Source organism: Tupaia chinensis, unplaced genomic scaffold, assembly GCF_000334495.1.
Source record: "Tupaia chinensis unplaced genomic scaffold, TupChi_1.0 Scaffold000395_1, whole genome shotgun sequence".
Lineage (NCBI taxonomy): Eukaryota > Metazoa > Chordata > Mammalia > Scandentia > Tupaiidae > Tupaia > Tupaia belangeri.
Window position 1 is genome coordinate 2,152,056 of NW_006159897.1, and position 25,964 is coordinate 2,178,019.

At 36.5% G+C, this 25,964-nt stretch overlaps 1 protein-coding gene across 3 annotated transcripts in view; it reads right to left on the reverse strand.

Annotated features, from left to right (window-relative positions):
* Nucleotides 1-25,964, reverse strand: part of MON2 (MON2 regulator of endosome-to-Golgi trafficking) — a 114,287-nt gene that overhangs the window by 82,515 nt on the left and 5,808 nt on the right. For 2 of the 3 annotated variants that reach the window (XM_006154143.3, XM_006154141.3), the window contains exons 2-5: nucleotides 19,032-19,095; nucleotides 7,560-7,687; nucleotides 6,128-6,259; nucleotides 1,988-2,117 (exon numbers count right to left, since the gene is read on the reverse strand). In XM_006154143.3, coding sequence (XP_006154205.1) covers nucleotides 1,988-2,117; nucleotides 6,128-6,259; nucleotides 7,560-7,687; nucleotides 19,032-19,095 — 454 coding nt within the window. Of the gene's footprint in view, nucleotides 1-1,987; nucleotides 2,118-6,127; nucleotides 6,260-7,559; nucleotides 7,688-11,415; nucleotides 11,472-19,031; nucleotides 19,096-25,964 lie in introns of those variants that run through there. The other variant, XM_014590037.2, reaches the window with a different exon arrangement.

Sequence of the window (25,964 nt, forward strand, 5' to 3'; positions counted from 1 at the left end):
CCCACGCGGGGGGGGGGGGTTGATTTTTCGCTTTCTGTCTCTCTATAGGGCGCACACGCCCTATAGCAAAAACCTTTCAAAAAAAAAATGACAACAACAAAAAATCATGACTTCTGAACAGTTTAACCGATTATAGTACACTATAAAAAGAGAAAAAAAGAGACACACAGGGAGAAGAGAGGAAAAAAGTACTCCCTATGTGGCATGGTCATGCTGCAATCTCTTCTGCACCATCTCTCCCCTCTTTCAAGGACTTCAGGCACACATACATGAGCCTATCCTGTTTCTTAAGATGCTGAGTCTGAAACTCAAACTGTGTGACTGGCCATGTGGGATTTTGGCTCCCTTAATTACCAGGCCACAGGGCTGGCCCCAGTGGAATATTCTAATGAATCGACAGGCTAAGAATGCCAAAAACTGAATGTTAAAAATCTAACCAGTGGTTAAATCTCAGGAAAAGTGAAGCAATCATTAGAATAGACACAATTACCTTACTTACTAGTATTGCCATATTATGTGCGTGTTTGTGTGCATGTGTGTGTGTATGGTGCTTTTAGATGACGGTTTTGCTATGTCTCAATCCTGCTTCAGTCTCCTGAGTAGATGGAATTGTAGATATGCACCACCATGCCCGGTTTTCAGACAAGGTTCAACTATGCTACTCAGACTGGTTGAGAATTTGTAATTCTGCCTCATGAGTAGCTGAGCCCATGCCCAGATTTTAGGAAGGGCTGGGAGTGGCCTTGGCCTGCCACTACCACAGCTGGGATGGCCATTTTTAAACCAGATTTGCCATACAAACATCAACTCAAATAAAAGACTATACAATAACATCAGTAGCTTAGGAAAAAGAGAAACTGTAAGGAAAAGATCAGTCTATCTTTATTTCTTGACTACATATAGTAGATAGGCTCCTTATGGCTATTGAACTTTGTGACTTTTTTCAATAGATCATGGGAGACATTTATTTTTCATACAATAAAGATAAAAAATTTAAAAATACATAATTTGTATAGGTAAAAGTTATTAAATTATAGAAATTATAATAGAAATGGAGTATCTGTCAACTCCTTGAGAAGACATGTTTCTAAGTTTTAAAGACATTTCCCCAACACAAGAGTTAAAATTATAATAAAAGTATTTGATAAAAACATAAACTAATTGGAGCCAGTAGGTGGCATGCTGGTTAAGGCACTGGACTCCCACATGGCCCACCATGGTTTGAGTCCTGGACCTGGAAGCTTGCTTTCTCACTTTCTCTCTCTCTAGTGAGTGCATGTCACTTATAGCCTATAGCCATAGGGCATGTGTGCTCACCAGAGAGAGGGAAAGTGAGAAATCACCCCTCAGGGAGGATGGCCATAACCCAGTCCCTTCTCTACCACCCTCATCTCAGGATTTGGGGCATGCACGCATGTGAGCCTGCCACCAAGTCCAAGACTTGAACCGCAGTTGGCCAAGTGGGAATCCAGCAACGTAACCAGTATGCCACTAAAGGCCCCCCAAAGCAATAATTCAAATGGTGGTAAAAAACAGACGTAGGGAGATATTCAAAATAGTACTAAAATATTGAGCAAAAATGTAAGTGTCCAGTCAGAAACTACCTCATCAAATTATAGAAGAGTCATGAAAATAAAGTGCAACCTTAAAATTTAAATCATGAAGATGAAACAATGTAGTGTTTGGCTAAAAATACATATAGTGCAATATTTGTTTTCAGATGTGAAATTATCCTTAATATGAAATTAGGCCTTTATTTGAACTAAAAATGGAAGAGTACACTTAAAGTGAAAAAATTATGAGAGATTTATTTTTTAAGCTGTCATTAATATAATAATGGTATAATAATGCTATTAAAATACATATATTTTTAAAGTAGTCTAGTTTTAAGGTATCCTAAATTCACAGGGCAAGGGTGAAGTTTATGAAAATGAAATCATGTATGTAAAAACTACCCACAATCAAAAGGAAAAATTTAACACTTTACCTTTGTGTTGTTCATCTTCAGCAACCATCCTCTCAAAAACGACAGTAACCACTTGTCGCACTGTAGCAGCAGCTGTATTATTTGTAATATTATCTTTTGTGAAGTGCAGTCGAAAACAAAGAACAATTGCCTAAAAGATAAATTTAATTTAGTTTAAAATCAGATTTAATTTAGTTTAAAATTGGCTATTATATTTATTTTATCACATGTAACACCATGTGAGTAATTTATATTTGACTGTCTTTTAATTACAGACATTATAAGTCTCACCCTTTTTGGCAATAAAACTACAAAAACTTAAGATTTTTAAAAATAATTCAAATATCCAGTAAATAAAGTCATATAAAATTAGCCAAGGTAGTACAAAATATATTTCTTAAAATTCATTTTTACTATAGGGCATGTGCACTTGCTAGAGAGAAGCGGAGAAGCAGAGAGAATGAGAGAGAGAGAATTTGAGAAAGAATTCCCCCAGAGGGATGGCCACACTGCAATTTACTCTTCTTCACTCTCCTCTCAGAATTTGAGGCACACAGGCACATGTGCCTGGTGTGTTTTTCAAGCTGCCAGATCTGGGACTTGAACCACAGAGATAGCCATGTAGGGTCCAGCCATCTTAACTACCATGACTGGCCCTAAAATATATCTTTTAAAACTTGGTTTGTTTGTTTGTTAATGGTTTTTGCCATAGAGTGCATGCACTTGCCAGAGAGAGTGACTGGCCCTGAAATACATCTTTTAAAATTTGGTTTGTTTGTTTACTTACTTATTTATTTGTTTAAGGTTTTTGCCATAGGGTACATGCACTTGTCAGACAGAGAAAGGCAAAGTGAGAAATCAACACTTCCCAAGGGGGATGACCATGCTGCAATTCCTTCTCCATTCTCCTCTTAGGATATTAGCATTCACACACACATGCCTGACGTGATTTTCAACCCAATGGATAAAGGACTCAAACTGTGATCGGCCATATGGAAAACTAATGCCTTACCCACCATGCCACCTGCTGGCCCCAAATTTGGTTCCTTTAACCGGTTAGCATAATTTCACTTTTATTTCCCCAAACTTGCTTTACAAATATCAAGGGTTTTTGTTTTTGTTGTATCACTAAACAATGTGGAGAAATACTGTGTAAAAAAATTAAACATTATAAAATCATTATTTATTTTTTTTTGGAGAGATTTTCGCTATAGGGCACGTGCGCTCGCCACAGAGAGAGACATAGAGACAGAAAGCAAGAAATCACCCCCAGGGGGGATGGTCATGCAGCAATCCCTTCTCCTCCATTCTCCTCTTGGGATCTTGGGCATGCATGCACACGCGCCCGGCGTGAGTTTTAAGCCACCGGGTCCGGGACACGAACCACGGTAGACTATGTGGGAGTCCAATGACATAGCCATTACGCTAACTGCTGGTTCCCAAAACTATTATGTTTTTTAAAGGAGACATTTTTGGGACCAGTAAATGGCATAATGGTTACATTGCTGGACTCCCATGTAGTCGATGGTCTGGAACCAGCAGCTTAAAACTCACAGTGGGCACATTTGTGTGAGTGCCCAAAATCCTGAGAGAAGATGGAGGAGAAGGGATTATGGTGTGGCCATCTCCTCTGAGGGGTGATTTCTTGTTCTCTCTCTCAGTTTCTATCTCTCTGGCTAGTGCATATGCCCTATAGCAAAAATATTTCTTAAAAAAAAAAAGGAGACATTCTTTGTAAAGTCAACTTAATTAAGGTATGAGTTGTATAAAATAAATTGTTCCTCTTGTAAGTATATAATGAGTTCCAACAAGATAATATAGGCCCATGAAACTATCACAATCAAGACACAGGACATTCCCATTGCCCAAAAAGTTCCCTTGTGCTCCATCTCTTCCTCCCCTCTTGACCCCAGTTAACCTTTTTCACGATAGCCAGCTTTTTACATAAATTCATTCATCATGTACTCTTTTTTGTCTGGTTTCTTTATTTATTTATCATTATATTTTAAAATTTGCTATAGGGCACATGCACTTGCCAGAGAGAGACAGAGAGAAAGAGGTAAAGTGAGAAAACAAACTACTGGGTCTAAAACTTGAACTGCAATCTGCCTGCCATGTGGGAGTCCAACACTTTAATCACCACACTACCTGCTGACCCCAGGTCTGGCTTCTTTTACTTAGACTAACATCTGTGGGCTTCATCTACATTTTTCTGTGTATCAGTAGGTAATTTATGCCTTTTTAATACTGAGTAGTATTTTATGTTATGAATATACTAAGCTTTGTTTATCATTCAACTGCTGATGTACATTTGGATAGTTTTGTTTTTTTGCTGCTGTAAATAAGGCTGTCATCGTTGCAGGACTGATGAATTGCTGAGTTGCCATCATGTAATCATAAAGAATTAGAAGAGTGGACAACAGGAGGGGATAGCAAAGTGAAGTTTATTGAGAAAGAGAAAACAAGCTCTCAAGAAGAGAGGGGCCCCAAAAGTGGGTTGCCAACTTGGGGCTCTAGCAAGGGTTTTATCTAGCAGTCCAAGCAATGGACTGGCTCTCTGATAAAGAAATAGACTTCAGAAAATAGTTACATAGCAGTCTGGGTGATTTATTACCCCATTCTTTGTGGAGTCAGCCTACCATATTGATCTATCAGTCTGGTTAGAATGTAGTTAACAAATAGAAACTTGCTCTTATCTATAGTTGTTTCTAGCTCTAATGCAGCCAGCTCTTTGTTAAAACTTAGTTTAGCCATTGTGACTCCATCTTGTGTAAAACTTACTGTATCTCTATCTTTGATATATGCTCTGTCTGTATGTTTAATATCTCTATATCCTGACTTAGTAGTTTAGATTCTATACTTTATCACAATAATTACTACTACTACTACTCTTTATATTTTAACATAAAGGAAAGGCATGTTGTATAGGGGTCTTCAAAAACGTAACAGAAAATGCACATTATGAAGAAACTGTGCATGGCTTTTGAATTTTTGTCCCCAGATAAACATGTTTAGATAAATGTGTACTTTAATTCCACTTTACCACAGACTTTTTAAATAATTCATGTAGTTATATATTTGGTCATCACAAAAGTCATGACATGCAAAAATTAGTCATGACTGGGGCCAATAGATGGCATAATGGTTACATTACTGGAATCCCATGGTAATCAACCATGGTTTGAGTCCTGGACCCGGCAGCTTAAAATTCACACTGGCATGTGTGCATGCATGCCCAAAATTATGAGAGGCAAATGAAGGAGAAGAGACTGTGAGGTGGCCATCCTCCCCTCCCCCGGATATGTGTGGGGTGATTTCTCACTTTCCAGCTCTCTGTCTCTTCAGAGAATACATGTGTCCTATGACAAAAATATCTCCTAAAAAAAAAATAAATAAGAAGACTCGTGACATTTCTGACAACCCAATAGAAGTTTTCATAGTATTCAATTTTGACTGACTTCTTTATACTTAAATTTTCATTCCAAAAATCTCATTCCAAATTAACATACTAAATCTATAACCAATTATTATATGTTCAATGAGTTAAATAAAAACCTTTCATAAATTTTAAATATATCCCAGAACAATAATTTGATAGTTAGAAATCGAAAGGAAGTATAAGGGGCCAGCAGGTGGCATGGTGGTTAAGGTCTGGACTCCCAAATGGTCAATCACTGTTTGAGTCCTGGATCTGGCAGCTTGAAATTCACGATGGACATGTGCATGTATGCTAAAATCCTGAGAGGAGAAAGGATTGTGGTGTGGCCATCTTCCCTAGGGGGTGATTTCTTGCTTTCTGTCTCTCCAGCAAGTACACATGCTCTATAGTAAATTTTTTTTTTAAAAGGAAGTATAAGCAAAGCACCTATAAAAATGCATAAAAAACACTTTATAATATTTAGAGGTATGAGCTTAAAAGAATACATTATTTGTTTTTCTTTTTGTTTTTGTTTTTTGGTGAGGTTTTTGCTATAGGACGCATGCGCTCGCCAGAAAGACAGAAAGCGAGAAATTACCCCCCAGGGGGTTGGCCACACCACAATCCCTTCTCCTCCACTTACCTCTGCTTTTGGTTCAGAAGGGATCTGGCTTTTTTTTCCCACCATCTTACTCAAACACTGTCTCAAAGCAGTTATGAACTCTAACAAACAGGTTTCCTACCTTAGAAAGTGCTTCATCATGAACTACTGTATTGGTTGTTAAAAGAACAAGAACTGTTTGAAGTAGTTTAAGCTCTTCAAGACTATTTTCCATTAGCTGCCAAAGCATGTTAATGATATTTCCAGCTGCAGTCTGTAAAATAATTATTTAATTATTATCAGCAAATAACGTTCAGTTGTTCAGTTCCCTAAATAATTAAAGTTATTATATAAAGCTTATCTCATCTGGAGAAATTATTTATTACAATAACAAAAACTACATTTTTTAATCTATAGAGCCAAACATGACTCTCAACTAATTTGAGTTATAACCCATTAATTTTCTCCTCAAAAGATATATTTCTTTAAAATGTAATATACCATTTAAATGTATGCAAATAGCAGCATCCAGTTGTGAACCGTCCATCAAAATCTAAGCTCATTTCTACAGTAATAAGAGTATAGTCATTTGGACATAAATAATACGGACGTACAAATTAACTATGAGCCTGGTGCTACTTATACATTACTTAGTCTACATCTGTTACAGAAAAATCAAAATGTAACCCAAATTAATAACACATATGAATACTAAATAAATAAATAAATAAAAATCTGACCTTATTTAAGATGTGATATCAAGGACAAAAAAAATACCACTTCTACTATAGTACCTTATGGAGTACAAAGCTAATGAAACACCATGAAATTTGAAAGCATATGCAGATTTATAGTAATGAAACGTTTCTTGTCTTACAATCATTAGATTAGACATAAACAATATATTTAAGTGAACAACAATTTATTACTTCAGATAATCTAGGAAACAGCCATGATTTTCCCTTTTTGCCTTAAAAAAAAAAAAAAAAAAAAAAAAAAACTTGTGCAATTATATTAAATAACTATTCAATGACACTGAAAATTTGCTGAGTCTCAAAATTATTTATATTTCTGAACCATGACTTCTTAGATTACAAATGATTGGATAAAATGAACTTAGTCTTTATTCACCATTTATGAGTATTAAATGAGGAGACAGATAATTGAGCAATATATATATTTTTTCTTTTTGGAGAAGTTTTTGCTATAGGGCGCGTGCACTTGCCAGACAAACAGAGAGAGACAGAGAGACAGAAAGCGAGAAATCACCCCCCAGGGGGGATGGCCACACTGCAATCCCTTCTCCTCCATTCTCCTCTCAGGATCTTGGGCATGCACGCACATGCGCCCGGCGTGAGTTTAAGCCACCGGGTCCAGGACTCAAACTGCGGTCGACTACGTGGGAGTCCAGCGACATAGACATTATGTTAACTGCTGGTCCCTTGAGCAATATTTTTAAATGAAGGCACATTGCTCTTCATAAAATTGTTTTCATTAAATCTCAGATATGTTTCATTCTTCCCTTACGAAAACTTCTGATTTGACTCTTAGGTGCAGTTCAGAGAAAATATTACCTCAGACACAACTTCATGTGACATGAGCCTCTGAATGGCGGCCAAACATAGCTGAGTGATCTTCGGTTCCTTGGTTCCACAACCCATTAGAAAAGGCTGTACAACCTCTGAGCTGTTGTCTTTCAATGCTTTAGTTAGAAAACACATAGAATACATTATTAAATATAATTCTAATTAGGAGTATATTTTTATATAATTATAGCTAGTAATGGTAATCTTAATGAAAATCATTTTATGTAAACGCTAAAATAAAACTTAAGTAGTAAGAGGTAAACTCTGGATAGACACCCTGATAATCTTAATGAAAATCATTTTATGTAAACGCCAAAATAAAACTTAAGTGGTAGGAGGTAAACTTTGGATAGACACCCTGGAACCTACACCACTTCACTCTAGCTTTCTTATATACCTTTCTCCTAACACTGTCCTTTGATTCTTCTCCATCTTCAGCTAGAAAGCCTTTAAGGACATGGATTTTCATAAATTCTATCATGCCTCAGAGAAACACTCAATTTCTTTATACAGTGCAGGAGGAACAACATAAACAAGAATTCATACTTTAGAATAGAAAGAGTAATTAAAAATAGTATGCATATCATCCCTACTACTGAATGAATATTCAGGAATTCCTTAAAATTTTACTGTTTTCAATTTACATAGTTCTAATTTCTTCTTCAAGAAATAACAAACACATCTCATCAAAAATAATTCAACATTACTCCCCTTCATACAGTACTTGAAATTAATTGCACACATAGACTGCAATTCCAAACCTTTATTTAACTCCTACCAAGCCAACTCTCTCAGAAATTTTAAAGTGGCAACAAAAATAGAAAGGGTTAGAAAATGTACAAACTGGATTATACGTAACTACACTTACAAGATGAAATGAACTCTATATACGCTTACTGAAAGACTACATATACAAAGGAGAATAAAATATATCTATTTGCTCAAGGAATTTGATTAGGTAACATAGAATCCAAGTCAAGAGACTACTCAATTCATGAGTTTTACATTTGTTTTCAAAGGTACTAAATCCATCGGTTGTTTAGTTTTTGGTTTATACAGGGCTCTGCTGCGTTAAGATCCTCCTGCCTCAACCTCCCAACCAGTGGGACCACAGTGTTCCCCACCACACCTGGCTCTTTCCAGCAGGGAGTCACTGTGTTTCCCAGGCCAACCTCGAGTTTGCAATCCTCCTGCCTCAGCCTTCAGAGCTGTTGGGATTACAGGTGAATATGCCATCACATCCAGCCTCTAGGTTGGACAGGAAATCAAACCCAGGCCTTTCATGTGGTCCAAGCTTGAGGAATACAGAATCTTAGTAGTGCATACCACCCAGCTAGGCTGGTCAATTATTGTTTTGAGGCAAGACATATAATAGAGACATACAAATCTGAATTTTAAATTTTTTTCAGAAAAAAGTGAGAGAAAGGTACCCGGCATCAGTATTAAAATTGTAAAACCATTATTAATATTAATTTTATTATTTAAATTCTCACCTTTTTCTCATAAAGCTCTCTCTATGGTCTGGTAAATTAAGACTACAGTTTCCAACCACATGCTCTGCAAAGGCTCTCAATGTGCCTACATAAAGCACTTATTTAACGTAGCTAAAAATTGGCCAATAGAACTGGCAAAGAACAGTGTTTCCAAACAATGGCCTCTCCATATTTCCTTGCTTTCTTGTGCATAAAGATTTTAATTTAAACCTAGAGACATAAATTTTCTTTAATGATATTTAAAAACATTGATCTGAATGATTAAAGGATAATCTAAAGCCCAGAAGGAAGCTTTGATAAGGTTCAAATTCTGCTAGAATCACTGAAGTATGAGGCTAGCCTTATTTCTGCTGAACATCCCTTATTACTAAATACTCAGTCATTAAATGGTTTCAATAGTAACAACTTGCATTTATGATTTATGACATTAACAGTGTGTTTCTCATTTGAGAACCACAATATTCTTACAGAGTTTATAGGCATGATTTGACCCAACTGGCACAGAAGATAGTAAAGCCAGAATTTGAAAATACAGTATGTACCACTTAATGGTGCTTTGGTCAACAACAGGCCGCATACACAATGGGGGTTTTATAAGATTATAATAGGCAACCCAACATAGCCTAGGTGTATAGTAAGCTATACCATACAGGATGGTGCAAGTATATTCTATGATGTTCACGCAAGGATGAAACTCCAGACTACTTTTCTTAGACCCATCATCAAACAATGCATGACTGTATGTCTTCTTACTCCTGGTCCACTACTCTTCCTATAACATTATGATGCCAGTCTTTAAGGCAAACAGCAACCCAGTGATAATGGAACCAGCAAACTGCACTTTCAAGTTGTTGCCCGAAGTCTCCAGATAAATAAAAGAAAGGGAACCTGTTTTCATAAAAGAAAAAAAAACAATGCAATACTTTCATAAGAGTTAGAGATGCCAATGATTTTAAGTCCCACCCACATTAGCACAAAAAAAAAAAAAAGAAAAGAAAAAGAAAAAAGAAAGTCAGTGACAATTAAAACTAAGGGACGATGCTTCTAGTTATTTAGAATTTTTCTCAACAATACCATCCTCTGGGCCATTAGGAACATGGGGGATGTCTCATTTTTTGAGAGTATTTCACTATTGTTTCTGAGATTTTCTTCTAAGCCTAGGTACCTACTCTGCAAGTTTTAATGCTGGTGCCTTTTTTTAATTCTAAAATCACATAGTAACAGAAGGGTTTTGACTACAACCAGAGTGATATTTTAAATAGCAATTAAATTCAACATAGATGATATCAACAATGCATACAACTCAACTGATATGATAAAATGAACAACTATAGACAAGTTCACTCACACATTAAAAAAAAGAAAACCTACACTACCACCTGACCCACAGCGATTCTAAGATGCCATCAATTGTAAGATGCATACCAAAGGTAAAAAAAATAAAAATAAAAAAAATAACTATGTATCCTAAAATCAATAAGATAAGGTGAGCCATAGGGAAATGTAGTATGCACATCAGGTACAGTCAAGTCTATCATGCTGTGATACACTTAAGGCAGTAATAAAAATAACTTCTAAAAACTTTAATACAACTCTAACAAATCAAATATCTATCTCACATCTCTTCCCACTTTCTCTTCCCAATTTATATAAAAATATAATAGTCAAAAAGAAAGTTTCTGTTATCCAGAATAGATAACAAAGTAATAAAATTTTTTATCTACTCTAAGTCTTTTAATTACTTCTCAGCCTCTTGGATTAAGTGTAGTATTCTAAGTCTGTGAAAATTTGAAAAACAAAAATATATTCACATACGTAGATCAAAACTGAGTAAAAAATGAAACCATTAAAAGAAGTTACTGATTTTTTTTTCTTCTTGCAAAAATGATAGTGATCCCAGGAAGCAAAAATTAATCTTGCTTTTCAAATTGAGAGATATCCAGTCTCTATATAATAATTTTAATAACCATAATATGATATAATACAGTGATATAATATGTGCTATTTAAGAGTACCTTTATATAAATACCTTCTTATGAGTTGAGATTTTAGAAATCACATTATGGAAAAGGCTATATGGTAATATAAAGGCATCATGTTTTAACCATTTTATGTCACTCCAGAAAAAAAAAAAAAAGGGAAAAGGTTGATTCTTTTTTGATTAAAACTCTCTATTTGAGTTTCCACTGACTATGAAAGCAAGTTGTGGCATAGAAGAAAATAAAAAAGTTTATTTTCCACCTAAATCCCTTAGGAAGCATAACTCTTCAACAGAGTAACACTTGGTGTTTGATACATATGGTATTTCCAAAGTCTAGAACTGTAGGAGCAAATGATGCACTTTCACACACCTGAAAGAGATCCAGCAGGTCCCCATATCCTAGGGGTTTCCTTGCTCTGGGAAGTTTCACTGCGTAATTGCAGTTTTTATCCTGGAAAAAAAAAATCAAACTAGGATACCCCAGTATGAATCACATTAACATAAAAGTTTTATTGTGATGTTTTAACAGCCACTGAATAAATGGTAATTCTTACCAAAAAAATGTGGCTCAAATATTTCTCTATACTTAAAAACTAGTTCTGGGGAAGACTGATATTCCTCAGAACATTAAAAAAAAATTCAGTGGGTTTAGGCCTGAAAATATATTTAAATGAGTCAAGAATAAAAGGACTAGTTAAAAGTATAGGCAGTTTGATACTAAAAGCACATTATATAAAAAAGAAGAGTTTTTAACAAATTATATTGGTACAACTGGTCAGTTGTTTCAGAAAGTAAAATATAATCTAGATTCTCACATCACTCCATATATTATTAATTAAGAAAGAAAAAAAAAAAACCAGGGTCAGTTGGTGGCATGGTGGTTAAGGCAACTAGATTCCACTTGGTCGACCACAGTTTTAGTTCCAAATTCAACAGCTTAAAAAACACACCGAGTGCATGTGCATGCATGCCCAAAATCCTGAAAGGAGGGAGAAACGAGGAAGGGATTGCAGCATGATCATTCTCCATGGGGAGTGCTTTCTCACTTTTTCTCTCTCTGTCCTTCTCCAGAAAGTACACGAGCCCTCTGGCAAATGTTTAAAAAGAAAGAAAAAAATAAAATTAAAAAAACTAGAAGAGAGCCAGCAGGTGGCATAGAGGTTAAGGAGGTTGAATCACTCATAGCTGACTGTGTGGTTCAAGTCCCAGAGTCATGTTGGGTGGTGTGTGTGTACACACCCAAAATCCACAAAGGAGAATGGAGGAGAAGGGACTGTGGTGTGGCCATCCCCCTTGGAGGGTGATCTGTCTCTCTTCTCTCTCTGATAAGCATATGTACCCCATAGCAAAATAAACAACAACAACAAAAACACAATAAGAAAATAAAACTATTAACTATGATAAAAGAGAAGGGCATCTTAGGTATGGAACAACAAAAGAAATCAGAAAAATTAGTTAGATTATATGAATAAATGAATATACTGGCCAACCCTATAGCCTAGTAGTTAAGAGAGCCAGAACCCACAGGGTTGACCACAGTTTGAAACCTGGATCTAGTGGCTTGAAAAACATGTCAGGCACATGTGCATGTGTGCCCAAAACGTTGACAAAGCAGAGAAATGAAGGAGATGGAATTGTGGGATTTCCATGCCCACTTGGAGGTGCTTTCTCCCTCGCTTTCTCTCCTTGTCTCTCTCTGGGAAGTACATGCATCTTTGCAATTTTTTTTTTTTTTTTAAAGAAAGGCACTAAGAAAAAAATGAAAAGGTAAATAACCAGGGGAAAACATGACATAACCAAGATGGGAAGTTAATACTCTTGCTATATAAAACAGTTTAAATATTTATTGATAAAGAAATCACAAAAACTAAAGAATATAAAAATGAAAAGGAAATAAAATAACAATGCAAACAGAGAAAAATGTTCAACATCAAATGTCAATTAAGGTGAGAAATCATTACCTATTCAGTCACCAAAAAGATTTTAAAAAATAATCCTGGGTCTCCTTTTGGCCGGAACTGCCATCTTCCAGTAATTAACCAAAATGATAAACACAAAGGAAAAGAGGAGAGGCACCTGGTATGTGTTCTCTAGGCCTTTTAGAAAACATGGAGTGGTTCCTTTGGGAACATACATGTGAATCTACAAGAAAGGTAATATTGTAGACATCAAGGGAATGGGTACTGTTCAAAAAGGAATGTCCCACGGATGTTACCATGGCAAAACTGGAAGGGTCTAGTGTTATCAAGCATGCTTGGCATCGTTGTAAACAAGCAAGTTAAGGACAAGATTCTTGCCAAGAGAATCAATGTGCGCATTGAGCATATTAAACATTCTAAGAGCAGAGATAGCTTCCTAAAATGTGTGAAGGAAAATGACCAGAAAAAAAAGGAAGCCAAAGAGAAAGGTACCTGGGTTCAACTGAAGCGCCAGCCTGCTCCACCCAGAGAAGCACACTTTGTGAGAACCAACAGAAAGGAGCCTGAGCTTCTGGAATCTATTCCCTATGAATTAATAGCATGGTGGGTGTTAAAAATAAACTAATCTATGGTCTAAAAAAAATTAATAAATCCTAGGACTAGCCACCATGGCATGGGAGTAACACAACATTCCATAATGGTGAAGTCATGTGGAGAGTTCCTAGGTTCACATCCTGAGGTCTCCCTACACAGGCCAAGCATGTGCATGCCATGATCCTGGCTGGCTGAGGCTGGCAGGGATCACAGTATGAAGATCTTATTGGGCTGCCTGTCTCTGTCTCTCTCTCTCTCATGACATAACAAATAAATGAAAATTAAGATAAAATAAAGTTAAATAACAATCCTGACAAAGATGTTATAAAAATACACTTACCTATCATTGGTAAAGTTATAAACTTTTACCTTTTCAGAAAGTAGAGTGGTGAGATAGTCCAAGAACTTTAAATATATTTGTACCCTTTAATTTTATAAGTTCAGTACTAGAAATTTATCATAAAGAAATAATTCTAAAGTGTGCCTAAAATAAAGGAATGTTAAATAAACTATAATTCACTTGCTTGGACTATAGCATGGCAATTACAAACATTTTTTTTTTTCTTTTTTGAGAGATTTTTGCTACAGGGCACATGCGCTCACCAGAAAGACAGAGAGAGACAGAGAAACAGAAAGCGAGAAATCACCCCCAGATGTGCCGCAATCCCTTCTCCTCCTTTCTCCTCTCAGGATCTTGGGCACGCATGCACATGCACCCGGCGTGAGTTTAAGCCACCGGGTTCAGGACTTGAATCGCAGTCAACTACATGGGAATCCAGCAACATAGCCATTATGCTAACTGCTGGTCCTGCAATTAAAAACATTTTTAAATGATGGCATTGGAGCTGGCAGGTAGTGTGGTGGTTAAAGGTGCTGAATTCCCACACAGCCAACTATGATTCAAGTTCCAAACCTTTCTGAATTTCCCTCTCTCTCTCTTTGTCTCATTCTGTTCAAATTGGAAAATAATAATACATAAAGTTTAAGAAATTCTTTTAAAATAATGATGGCATCTTGGGGCCGGCAAGTGGCATGGTGGTTAAAGGCGCTGGGCTACCACATGGCCAACCACGGTTCAAGTCTCAGACCTGGTGGCTTGCTTTCTCACTTCCTCTCTCTCTCTCTGTCTCTCCCTGATCAAACTGGAAAATAATAATAATAATAATAAATAAAGTTAAATAAAATAATTCTTTAAAAAAATAATGATGGCATCAAAGAAAAATGTTTATGATGTAACAAACAAACAAAACCCTCAAGGGAAAACAAGAATAAATAAAAACACATTATAGTGTAGAAAAATTAAGTAATCTTTCTGCACAACAGTTCAACTTGTGAACAAGGCATTAGTGACAGCCCCCATGTCTTCTGGCCTGGATTATATGAACAGTCTCCAACAGATCTCTGCCCTGGTGATAGCAGATGCAAATATATCCTCCAAAGTACTGTCACAGTCATTTGCCTAAAAATATAAATGTGAATGTGTCACTTCCTTGATCAAATTCTTCTCAGGATGTCAAACAATGGCCTTTATGATCTCCCAGACACCTACTTCCCCTTCATACTTCATGGTCAGGCAATACTTCAATAGTCTATCCACACACCAAGCTGCTTCTGCCTCATGTATTTGTCACTTCCATGCTTTATTTGCCTGGCTTTCGGACGTGGCTTCAGATTTCCAGGCTGGGTTAGGTGCCTTCCCTATGTTCCCACAGCAGCCCCGTCTGTACGTCCGTCATGGCCATTACTGTACAGTGTTCCTTTCTGAGTTGAGGAACTGTCTCCTTCATTACGCTGTTATCTAGCTGACACAAACCAAAGATGACAAAATTCATGTATTCAAATCACTATAACATGTAAAATAAAAGAGGTAGGAAAACATAGTAGAGGCAGCGGAAGAGACTTACTTGTATTTGGTGAGATTAATTCATTTATTAGCCTACATTTAATGAGCTAAAAACCGGCAACATAAGGAAGAGTAACATGTGGACCCTGACCTCAGGGAATATGTCATCTGGAAAAGATAGTTTCTGACTAGGGACTGGAAAAGCCAAATGAAGGAGTAGGTAAGCTAAACAGAATGAATGGGGCAAATATGCTTTTCAAATATATTTCTTTATTTCTATATGGATTGAAGGTAAATTACATGCCATTTTGCATCTCCCCTAGTGATTCTTACATAATTATTTACTTATTAAGAATATGTTACATAATTCTATCAATTTTCATAAAATAGCACAATTGATGTATAAGACAGAATATACTAATAAAATAAGGTTTTTGCCATAGGATACGCACACTCACTAGAGAGAGCGAGAGGAAGAGACAGAGAGAGGAAAGCGAGAAATCACCCTTCAGGGGGACAGCCACGCCATAATCCCTTCTCCTCCATTCTCATCTTGGGATCTTGGACACGCACGCACACAGGTCACTGGGTCTGGACTGACCAGTCCAGTGCCTTAACCATCCTGCCACCCGCCAGCCCCAGCAAAAACTTTCAAAGTATATTTACTCATCCTACTTAGAGACCTTTTAGTTTTAAGACCATGTAGATATGAAAAAAAAAATGAGGAAAACCATGTGAGGAAAGAACACAGATCATACATAACAATTTATTTATGTTAAAATTTTCTTTGTATACTGATAGTAGCTGAAAGCAGCCATAGGTAGATGTAACCATTATAGATGTGGGTAGGGGCTACATGTACAATTTTAAAAGATATCACAACTTCATGGATATCACTGTTACAAATATATATATATTCAAAAAGCAGATTAATTTTTGTACAACCCGTGCCTTTTCCATATCTACCATATTGTAAACTAGGACAGTAAACACAATTTGTAATATACAGTAGTAAAATGTAAGATTAAGGGATTTGGCCTTTTAAGTGAAAAATTTTATGTTGTATCTACATTTGTAGAATTTGAAATTTAAAGAGAAAGGAAATTTCGAGATAATGATCTGTATATCTGAATCAATGCTGACATTACCTGGCATAGCATTCCCACTTATGTCAGCATTCATGACAGCAGTGAAAACAAAGAAAAATAAACATTAAAGGAGGATGCTTAAAAGAAGAGGAGATGTAAAGCAAAGATTTATTCTGCAATGTAAATAATCTTCCCTGGACAATAAGTATAAGAAAACTAAAGTTGGCTAGAAGCCTATGCTTAATTTCATATACTAGACTACTTGGTCCTAATTAAGGGTTCTGATTTTTATAGCAACCTTTTCTGTTTTCTAAGTATACAGAGACATATGAGACTTCAATACCATTCCTTTGAGACTACTCTTGCTCGGTATATCTGACATCTACTACAGCACAAAAGTAGTATCCTATAGTTTCAAATACTATAAAGAAGTAAATAAATACTTTTTGGGAAATTTATAAAAATAACTAAAAAGTTAACTAAATTTTTTTCTACTAACTATACTCTGAATTAACTATGTATTGGGTTGTCAGAAAAGTCATAATGTATTTCTGCATAGAAAAAATATACATCATGACTTTTCCCACAACCCAATATTAATTGTATTACATAAAGATCTGTTCTAACTTGATTTAAATAATGCTAATTGAATTAGAATGAAATTAGCAACTAACCTATATATTAAACTCCCCTGACCAGGTCAAAATTTTTCTTACTAGTCCTTAGATGAACTAATTAAACATTTTCCTTGGTATAGAACTGTGGAACAGACAGTGAGCTAAAGAAATCGGTCTTCCATCAACTTCGGAATCAATGAAAACTTTTATTATTGAAGAATAAGTAAGAACTTACCATGATATCAGCAAGGATACTAGGAAAGGTCAATATTTATAATGATATTCTAATATGACTAGCCCATGAAAAGTCTTTAACTTAAAAACATCCAGGCCATCATTTAGTGCAACCACTAATTTTCCTACAGCAGCTAATCTGCCCACCATACATCTTCCGAAACCCAGTTGCCCACCTTGCTAACTCAACTATGCATACCTATGCTTTTATCCCCTACTTTCACTACATCCTTGTCATATGGACACCAAACATTATTAATGTTACAAAATTATTTGGTGTTTTGATAGATGGTTCAAAATCAGGGAGGAAACTGGGTAAAACAGTGCAGCAATTTAAGAGAGCTAATACTTAGGACAAATTTCCAGCAAAGCTGGGTAGCCTAAATGAAATCTGTCTTGCCTCATCCCCCACCATTAATCTACTCCCTCAAATCTTGATTTCATTTTGAAACACTCTGAAATTCCACAAATTAGGAATGTGATAGTATTCTTTAAAAATGTAAAGGTTTTGAGAGTTATCATAGGAACTTTGTATACATTAACTTAATAGGACTGCTTTCTCCTATACCAGCTGAGATCCACTGCCCTACTGGAACTGGAGATGAAGATTAAAGAATGAAAGAAGCAATGGGTAAGAATGAAACACGGGGAGGAAGTAGCTCATGTGCAAATCTTGCCATGGCAGCACAGTCAAGCAGGAGTGCTCTGAACACTTCTGAATTTGAATCTGGTTCCACTATATCACATGACCTTGGTAACTTAGTCTCTGCATCTCAATTTGCTCTAATATAAAATAAAATATTTCCTCACAAAGTTACCTTACATATGACAAAATAGCCCAAGTGTGTGATATAATAGAGTCTCAAAAAAAAAAAAACCCTGTTTCTATCTTTTCTCCATGTTCATTATTAAGTCAGGAACAGAAGGCACCAAAGAGGCAGGAGTAAACCGAATAAAGAAAGGATCCAAAGAGAAAGTCTTAAAAATTCCTGCTTAAAAACCAAGTTCAAGAAGGAAAAAGAAAACACTTTTCTCAATTCTACTCCCATTCTTCCTTTATGATATTACCTTAGTCCTTGACTCAAAATTTATAGTACTATTAAATATACAATACTAAATTATGAACTGTTTATATTATTTAAGATAAAACAAATTTTGGAAGGTGGAATGAGAACCAATCTTCAATTCAACGCAACAAATAATCATTGATTAAGGATAAAGGTGTCTTAAATGACTAGCAAGAAATAGAGGAAAATAATAACAAAGGTAAGTAAGAAAAATCCTTGTCTTTGAGGAGTTAGTAGTTTTAAGCTTATGCCAGAGAACTTTAGGACCAGCAGATGGCATGGTGGTTAAGGAGCTGGACTCCTCATATGGCTGACCATGGGTCAAGTCCCAGATCTGGTGGCTTTTGCCTTCTCACTTTCCCTCTCTCCCTGGTCAAATTATAAATGAATAAATAAATAAATAAATAAGTCTTTAAAAATAAGTCAGAGAACTTCATAATCTTCATATCTGAGAAAAACAATCAGTTACTGGGTTGTGGACTTATACATGTTCTATATCATTATGGCTAGGTTAGGATATGAGGAAGAGATGTTACCGAAAACTGAAGGCATTTTTTTTTTGAGATTCAATTTTTTTCTATTAAATTTTTATTAACTGTGAATTTTTAAAGTAAAAAAAATTACCTGCCAAAATCTCGTTGTTTCGTGCAGCTATTGTTTTAACTTTTATTATTCCAGATTCAGCAGCCTGCAAGAACAAAAATAATCAGAACATTAAATTTACTATCAACAGGAATTACCCAGGGAAGTTACACATGATAGAAGTTACACAAGCATAAATAAGAGTCAGTCAATATCACCCTTTTTATTTTCAAAACAGATCCTAAGCCCAGTAGTGACACATACATTAAATGTAATAAAATATAATTTTGATCATTCTCTTGCCAGTTCTGCAGAACAGCGTGTTGGCTTCCTCTGCCTTCAACCATATCTGGAATACCTCAACTGCCCACAAACTTGACTATTTAGAGGATAAAACTAATAAACAAAAAATGTAATGAAAAACTATATTCCTCTTCCCCATTTCACACTTCCTACCACAAAAAAAGAACTGCAACAGTTTGCAAAATCAAGTAAAAACTACTGTTTTCCATTGAAAGAGTTCATTTTCTTTTTGAGACTAGATAGCCAAGCACTTTGCTATTATTTTTCAATTACAGTTTTTAAGCACTTATTTTCATATATATATATATATATATAGCAGTATTCCCAAGTCAGATGACATTTTACCGAATGCCACAGAACTGCCCTGTCTAGTACAGTAGCTGTAGGCTACATGTGGCTATTAAGAACTTGGTATGTGTCTAGTCCAAACTGAGCTGTGTTCCAAGTGGATAAAATACATACTAGATTTTTGAAGACTTTATATACAAAAAAAATGTAAACTATCCTGAAATTATTTATATTGATTACATGTTGAAATAATATTTTGAATATACTAAGTTAAATTAAATATATTTTTAAAAGAGTAATTTATTTATTTGATAATGTTATTATTTTTTAATTTGACCAGAAAAGGCAGAGAGAGAGAGAGAGAGAGAGAGAAAGATAGCAAGAGAACAATAGAGAGGGAGGGAAGGTGAAAAAGCAAGCTACCAGGTAATAGACCCAAACCACAGTTAGCCATGTGCCAGTCCAGCACCTTAACCACCATGCCACCTACCACCCTAAATAAAATATATTACTAAAATTAAGTGGCTATTTCTCTTGACATTTTAAAAATAATTATTTATTTAATTATATTTATTATTATTATTATTATTATTTAATTTGCTATAGAACATGTGAGCTCACCAGAGAGGGTGAAAGTGAGAAGATAAGCCACAGGGTCTGGGACTCAAACTGTAGTAGGTCATGTAGAAGTCCAGCACCTTAACCACTATGCCAACTGCTGGCCCCTCTTGCAACTTTTAAAATACAACTTAAGGTTGCATGTATGGATTACTATGGCCCACACTCTATTTCTATTGGACAGTGCTGACATAAAATATTGACGTATTATTTCTACCCCACAAACTCAGAACATTTTTACAATGTAGAAACAAGACTATTTTATACCTGTATTGGTCTCTATACCTCCAAAAAATAATACATATACATGAATACTCATAAAAAGTCAAATGGCCAAGTTTTCCTATTAATTTGCTTGCTACCTACTCATTTATTTTGTTATCTCTTGCTGCTTGCTGATGGACAAGGGGTAGCAGACCCTAACGGTTTAGTAACAATCACAGAATACCAGTGTCCTACTGGTTCTTAGTTTGACCAGTGAACTAGTATGTAAAGAATCCTTGGTAAGCTATATCACGTGTGATAGACCTCTGTCATTTTGTTGCAAGTATGTGAAGCCATTGCTTATATCTGGAGAATTCTCAACCTCATGAATTTGGCACAAGACAGGGCCTATTTTTCACCATTAAAACTACTAATGCCACATACCTGCTGTCCTACATACCCTGGCAGCCTATGTTTACCCCGATAGATGTGCCCATCAGGGACTCTGAATATGGAGGCTAAAGGCATAGGAGAGCAGGGGTAAGACGGAATTCTTTCTGAAGACAGGAACAGTAGAGCCAACATCTAGTTTCCGAGGGCACCAGGGCACCGTGCCAGTGGTGGCGTGGAGTGACTAGCACAACCAGTGAAGCAATGCCTGGCATCCAGCCACTATTCAGCAGAGACAGCAGTAATGGTCTCACTAGCAAGACCTTTGCTGTGGTTCCAGTGATTTAAGCTCCCTTTGTTCATAGACTTTTCCTAGGGCTGGGTCCATCTAGCCTTTTACAGATTCTGTGAACCACTGAATAACTTATCAATAAATTTTATTTTTGCTTAAATTAGCCACAGTCAGCTTTCATTGCTCACAACTAAGAAGCCTAATGGATATACTAGGACTTCTCAAGGTTTAAGAAATTGATATGCCCCAAATTAAATTACTATGGCTGCTAACAGAAAAACAGTTCAAATAAATTACTTCAGGGAAGGATGGTTGGTTTCCTGAATATTTGAGGCAGTGCATATTAGAAACACCAGAAGCTTAAGAAATACATCTGGATGCTCAGAGCCTAGCAGTGGGGGGACAACTGGACCAACATGGGAAATGTCCTGGGTTTGCATCCCGGGACCTCCATGAGTACACCAGGTGCACATGCATGCTTTGATCTGGGCTGGCTGGGATTGAGTGTGGCTCTTGGTGGAAGGAACATGCTGGTACTGCCTGTCTCCCCCTCTCTCATGAAAGAAAGAAACGTAAAACAAAAGAGGGCTGGCCCTGCAGCATAGTAGTTACAGGAGCTAGATCCCACATGGCTAACTATGTAGTCTGAGTCTCAGTCCTGGGCATGCATGCCCAAAATCCTGATGGGAAGGAGGAATGGAGGAAAAGGAATTACAGTATAACTGCATCCCACCAGAGGATGCTTCTCGCTCTGTCTTTCCCTGTCTCTCCCTCTCTTTCTCTCCCTACCTATCTCTCTGGCAAGCACACATCCCTCTGACAAGAAGATGACAATAAAAAAATAATAGTCCTTGATGCCCAGGTTGAACCCACTCCAGTTAAATCAGAAGGAGTGCCAGTGGGAGCCAGACACCAGTATTTTAAAACACTTCAGGCGATTCCGATATGCAGTAAAATGGTAATACTACTGCAATAATATACATAAGAGATGATGATGAACAGGTGCAACATGGTAAGGACTGAGCTGGTATCACGTCATCAGATTTGGGACATACTTTGAAAATGTACAAACCACAGCAAATTTACTACTTTAAAAACTAAAAGAGCACTGGGACACTGAACTTACATATTTTTTATAATACTCACCCACTCCATCTCAAACCCCCCCTGGGCTAATACGTATATAATATATGCCAACTGCTGGCCCTGGCATTAATTTTTAATTGAACCAGTTGCAATTAGTCTGTGGTCACTGAGACTGCTTTCACCCATTAGTTTCAAAAATTTAACTTCTCCCCATTCTTAGCAAAGCCATATGTACTCTTCACATATACACAAAGTCAATATTTTGTTTTGCTTCAGTATCAACAGATATTGATCAAGCTGAACTATCATAAATACTGATGTGATTTGCCCAGACTCTTTGAACTGCAGTCAGTAAATCCTTCTTAGCAGTTCTCAGAATCCGTTCTGTAGATGCTAGATGTCAATAAAAGATTTCAAATTTGCCAAATTCTGATTTCCTGAGATGATTAAGAGCTGACCCATAAATGTGTGCCTATGTTTAACAACTATATTTACACACATATACAAAGAGAAAGAATAATTTGAAAAGTGCCTAGTTTTAGAGTATATAACAGTATTTTCATTAAACTCAAGAAATTACCAAACAGACCATTTTGTTTCCTTAGAAAGTTATATCTACCTCGGGACCAGCAGTTAGCATAGCAGCTATGTCGCTGGACTCTGTTGTAGTCAACCATGGTTCACGTCCCGGACCTGATGGTTTAAACTCACACCAGGCGCATGTTCATGCATGCCCAAGATCCCAAGAGGAGAAAGGAGGAGAAGGAATTGCAGTGTGGCCATCCCCCCTGGGGGGGAGGGTGATTTCTCGCTTTCTGTCTCTCTGTCTCTCTCTGCCTTTCTGGTGAGTGCACATGCCCTATAGCAAAAACCTCTCCAAAAAAAAAAAAAAAAAAAAGTTATATCCACCTCATTGTTCCTCATTTTTTTATATCCAAGTTTCTATTGTCAAAATACTTTGAAACTGTAACATCTTAGTCTCATAGGCAACTATGTTGCTGAAGTTTCAATATAAATGTTTACTGATAACACTTGTATGTCAGAATCCCCCCTCCCAGCATACATCTTTAAAGGTATCCTGTATAAACAGAGGTCTTTCCAGTCAGAATTCCTTCTGTTTATCAAGGATTGTAAGCATGAAGAAGAGTCTTTAACTTGTTGGTTTAAAACCATGCCTGTAGTCCCAGTTCTTTGGGAGGCTGAGACAGGAGAAGGATGAATTGAGGCCATCCTGGGTAACAAAGCAGGATCAGATACTATGTATATAGTGAAAACTACTCAATTATAAACAGTTACTTTTTCCTAAATAGGCCCTAAGGTAGTAAAGAAAAAAAAAAAAAGCTTGCCAGCTCCACAGACTTGAGTAGGAATGATAGAGGTTAACGTAAATAGTAAAATATATTCCTGACAGAACTTACGAATAAGAAAGTCAGTCAGTCTTTAAGTATACTGTAACACTTAATACTTTTCTATCTTAAAATCTCTCTGAAGAATTAATTTCTTTTTCTAAATACCATTTGCTGACTCCTCTTCCAAAACCACCTAGAATATCCCTGGCCTCATTTCTCACTCAATAAACTTTCCTGGGAATTTTCCAAATTTCACAGTTTTGATTACTTTTTAAATGCTGAAGATTCCTAAACTATATTCCTGTTCCTGACCTGTCTCCTACACTACAGGATTTATCATAAATGTTTTTAAAAGCATTTTAAAGTTAAGATAGTCACAATATAAGTCATCATTTTCCTCCATCCTCAAACTCCTCTCCTGCCCAGAAAAACCTATTTCTTCTTCCCACAATCTCTATCTTTTCAAGCAGCATCCTCTGTCCAGTCACTGACCAGGCAGCTGGGTTTTCTCCCTCATCCCACCAATCCAACCACTCACAAAGGCCATTTAGTTCATATATTTTACACTTTTTTTCTTCTCAAATCCTAGGTCCACACTTCAGTTCCAACCTTCATTATCAATCTAAATTAAGAGATTTTCCATCTACAATCACATCCTCCATTCACCCACTGCCTCAACTTTCCAGTGGTTCCTGAGCACCCACTTCTAGTAGTTTAAAAATGGGGAACAATCCTTAGAGGGCAATATTCTCATAATGCAATCAGCACATTGAAACCAGCAGGATTTTCTTCTGCAACAATCAATCATTCTACAACTCTAAAGCTTTGAAAAATATGTATCTATACGGTATTCTATTCAGAACCTCTGGCTTTCGGGAAAACAAGTAAAATAATTTTCACCAACATATGGAATGCAAAACAATGCAGATTATATGTAGAAGGCTAAAAGTGTGTGTGTGTATGTGTGCGGGTGTGTGGGTGTGTGTGATGGGATTGTGGTGTGGCCAGGGGAGTGATTTCTCGCTTTCTCCCTCTCTATCTCTGTCTCTCTGACAGATGTGTTCAACAGGCACTCGGAAGCACAGGTTGAAGCCTCACAAAGAAAGCAATGCAAGTGAAGTAGCTGGGAGCCATCGGCCTGGCTAGAGCAATGGGAGAGGATGACCGTGTCAAGGGCTTGCGGCGTGGCCATCCCCTCTGGGGGGTGATTTCTCGCTTTCTCTCTCTCTCTCTCTCTGTCTGGCAAGCACATGTGCCCTATAGCAAAAACCTCTCCAAAGAAAAAAAGTCAAAACAAGAGAGTTCCAATATGGAATGAATGACCAATGCTAATTAATAATCAAGCCAGACAGATAAATGATAAATACAGGTCAGGCATGATTTAAAGGCATTTGAAGAATGATAGAATAGAAAATTTGAGAGGACTTAGAGATGGATGCACATGGATTCACATCCCGGTTCCCCCACATTCCTGCATTACTACTTTAGACTAGTTACTGACTCTTTCTAAACCAGTGTTCTCATCTGTAACATGAAATATTTAAAATAGCATTTTGCCTTACAGTCAAAGGATGCAAAGTTCCTAACCTAGGCAAAAGGCAGTATTTAACTCAATCTTGAGTTAACCACAGTAAAACAGAAGCAGTTTCTCTCTCTCTCTCTCTCTCTCTCTCCTTTTTAATTGATAGAGGGTGTGTGTCCTTGCCAGAGAAGGGAAAAGCATCCCTCAATGGGGTGTGTTCATGCTGCAATTCTTCCTCTTCTATTTCTCTATCCTGTCAGCATTTGGGCACACGCACACGTGCAAACACACACTTGTACTAGGTATGCTTGTCAAGCTTCTGAATAGGGATTCAAACCATGGTCAGCCATAAGAGATCGGGCTCCCTTAACGACTAGGCTACAGGGATGGTCCTCATTTACTTTTATATTTCCTGCTATGCTTTACATTTTGGAGACTAAAAATTTTTATCAAATTATAATAGTATAATTATACTATTGTATATGGTTGCACATGGTTGGAAATAAGTCACACTTAACACAAAAAAAAGTTCAATTTTTGAGTATGTCTTTATTTGTTGGTTTGTAACTCAGAGATAATGCTTTTTATTTTTTCAATGTTACCAAAGCACAGTGTTAAGAAGGTAATCATTACATTATTTATTTATTGCAGTTTACATATTTCAATATATAAAACATGGATTATTTCATAAGAGAAATAAACAATGTCAAGAAGAAAATAAGTATAGTACATCACAAAATAGTAAAGCAAAACAGTTACTAAGTAAGAAGGTAAAGATTATCCAGCCCTCATTCTTCACTGTGATAAGGTCCTGAAAATCGGATCTTTACCCTACAGGAAGCCCAGTGACTTAAGCCTCAGCCTTCAAACATGGTTAAATGGAAAATTCTGCCATGGTAAGCAGAAGGCATCTCTTGTTACCA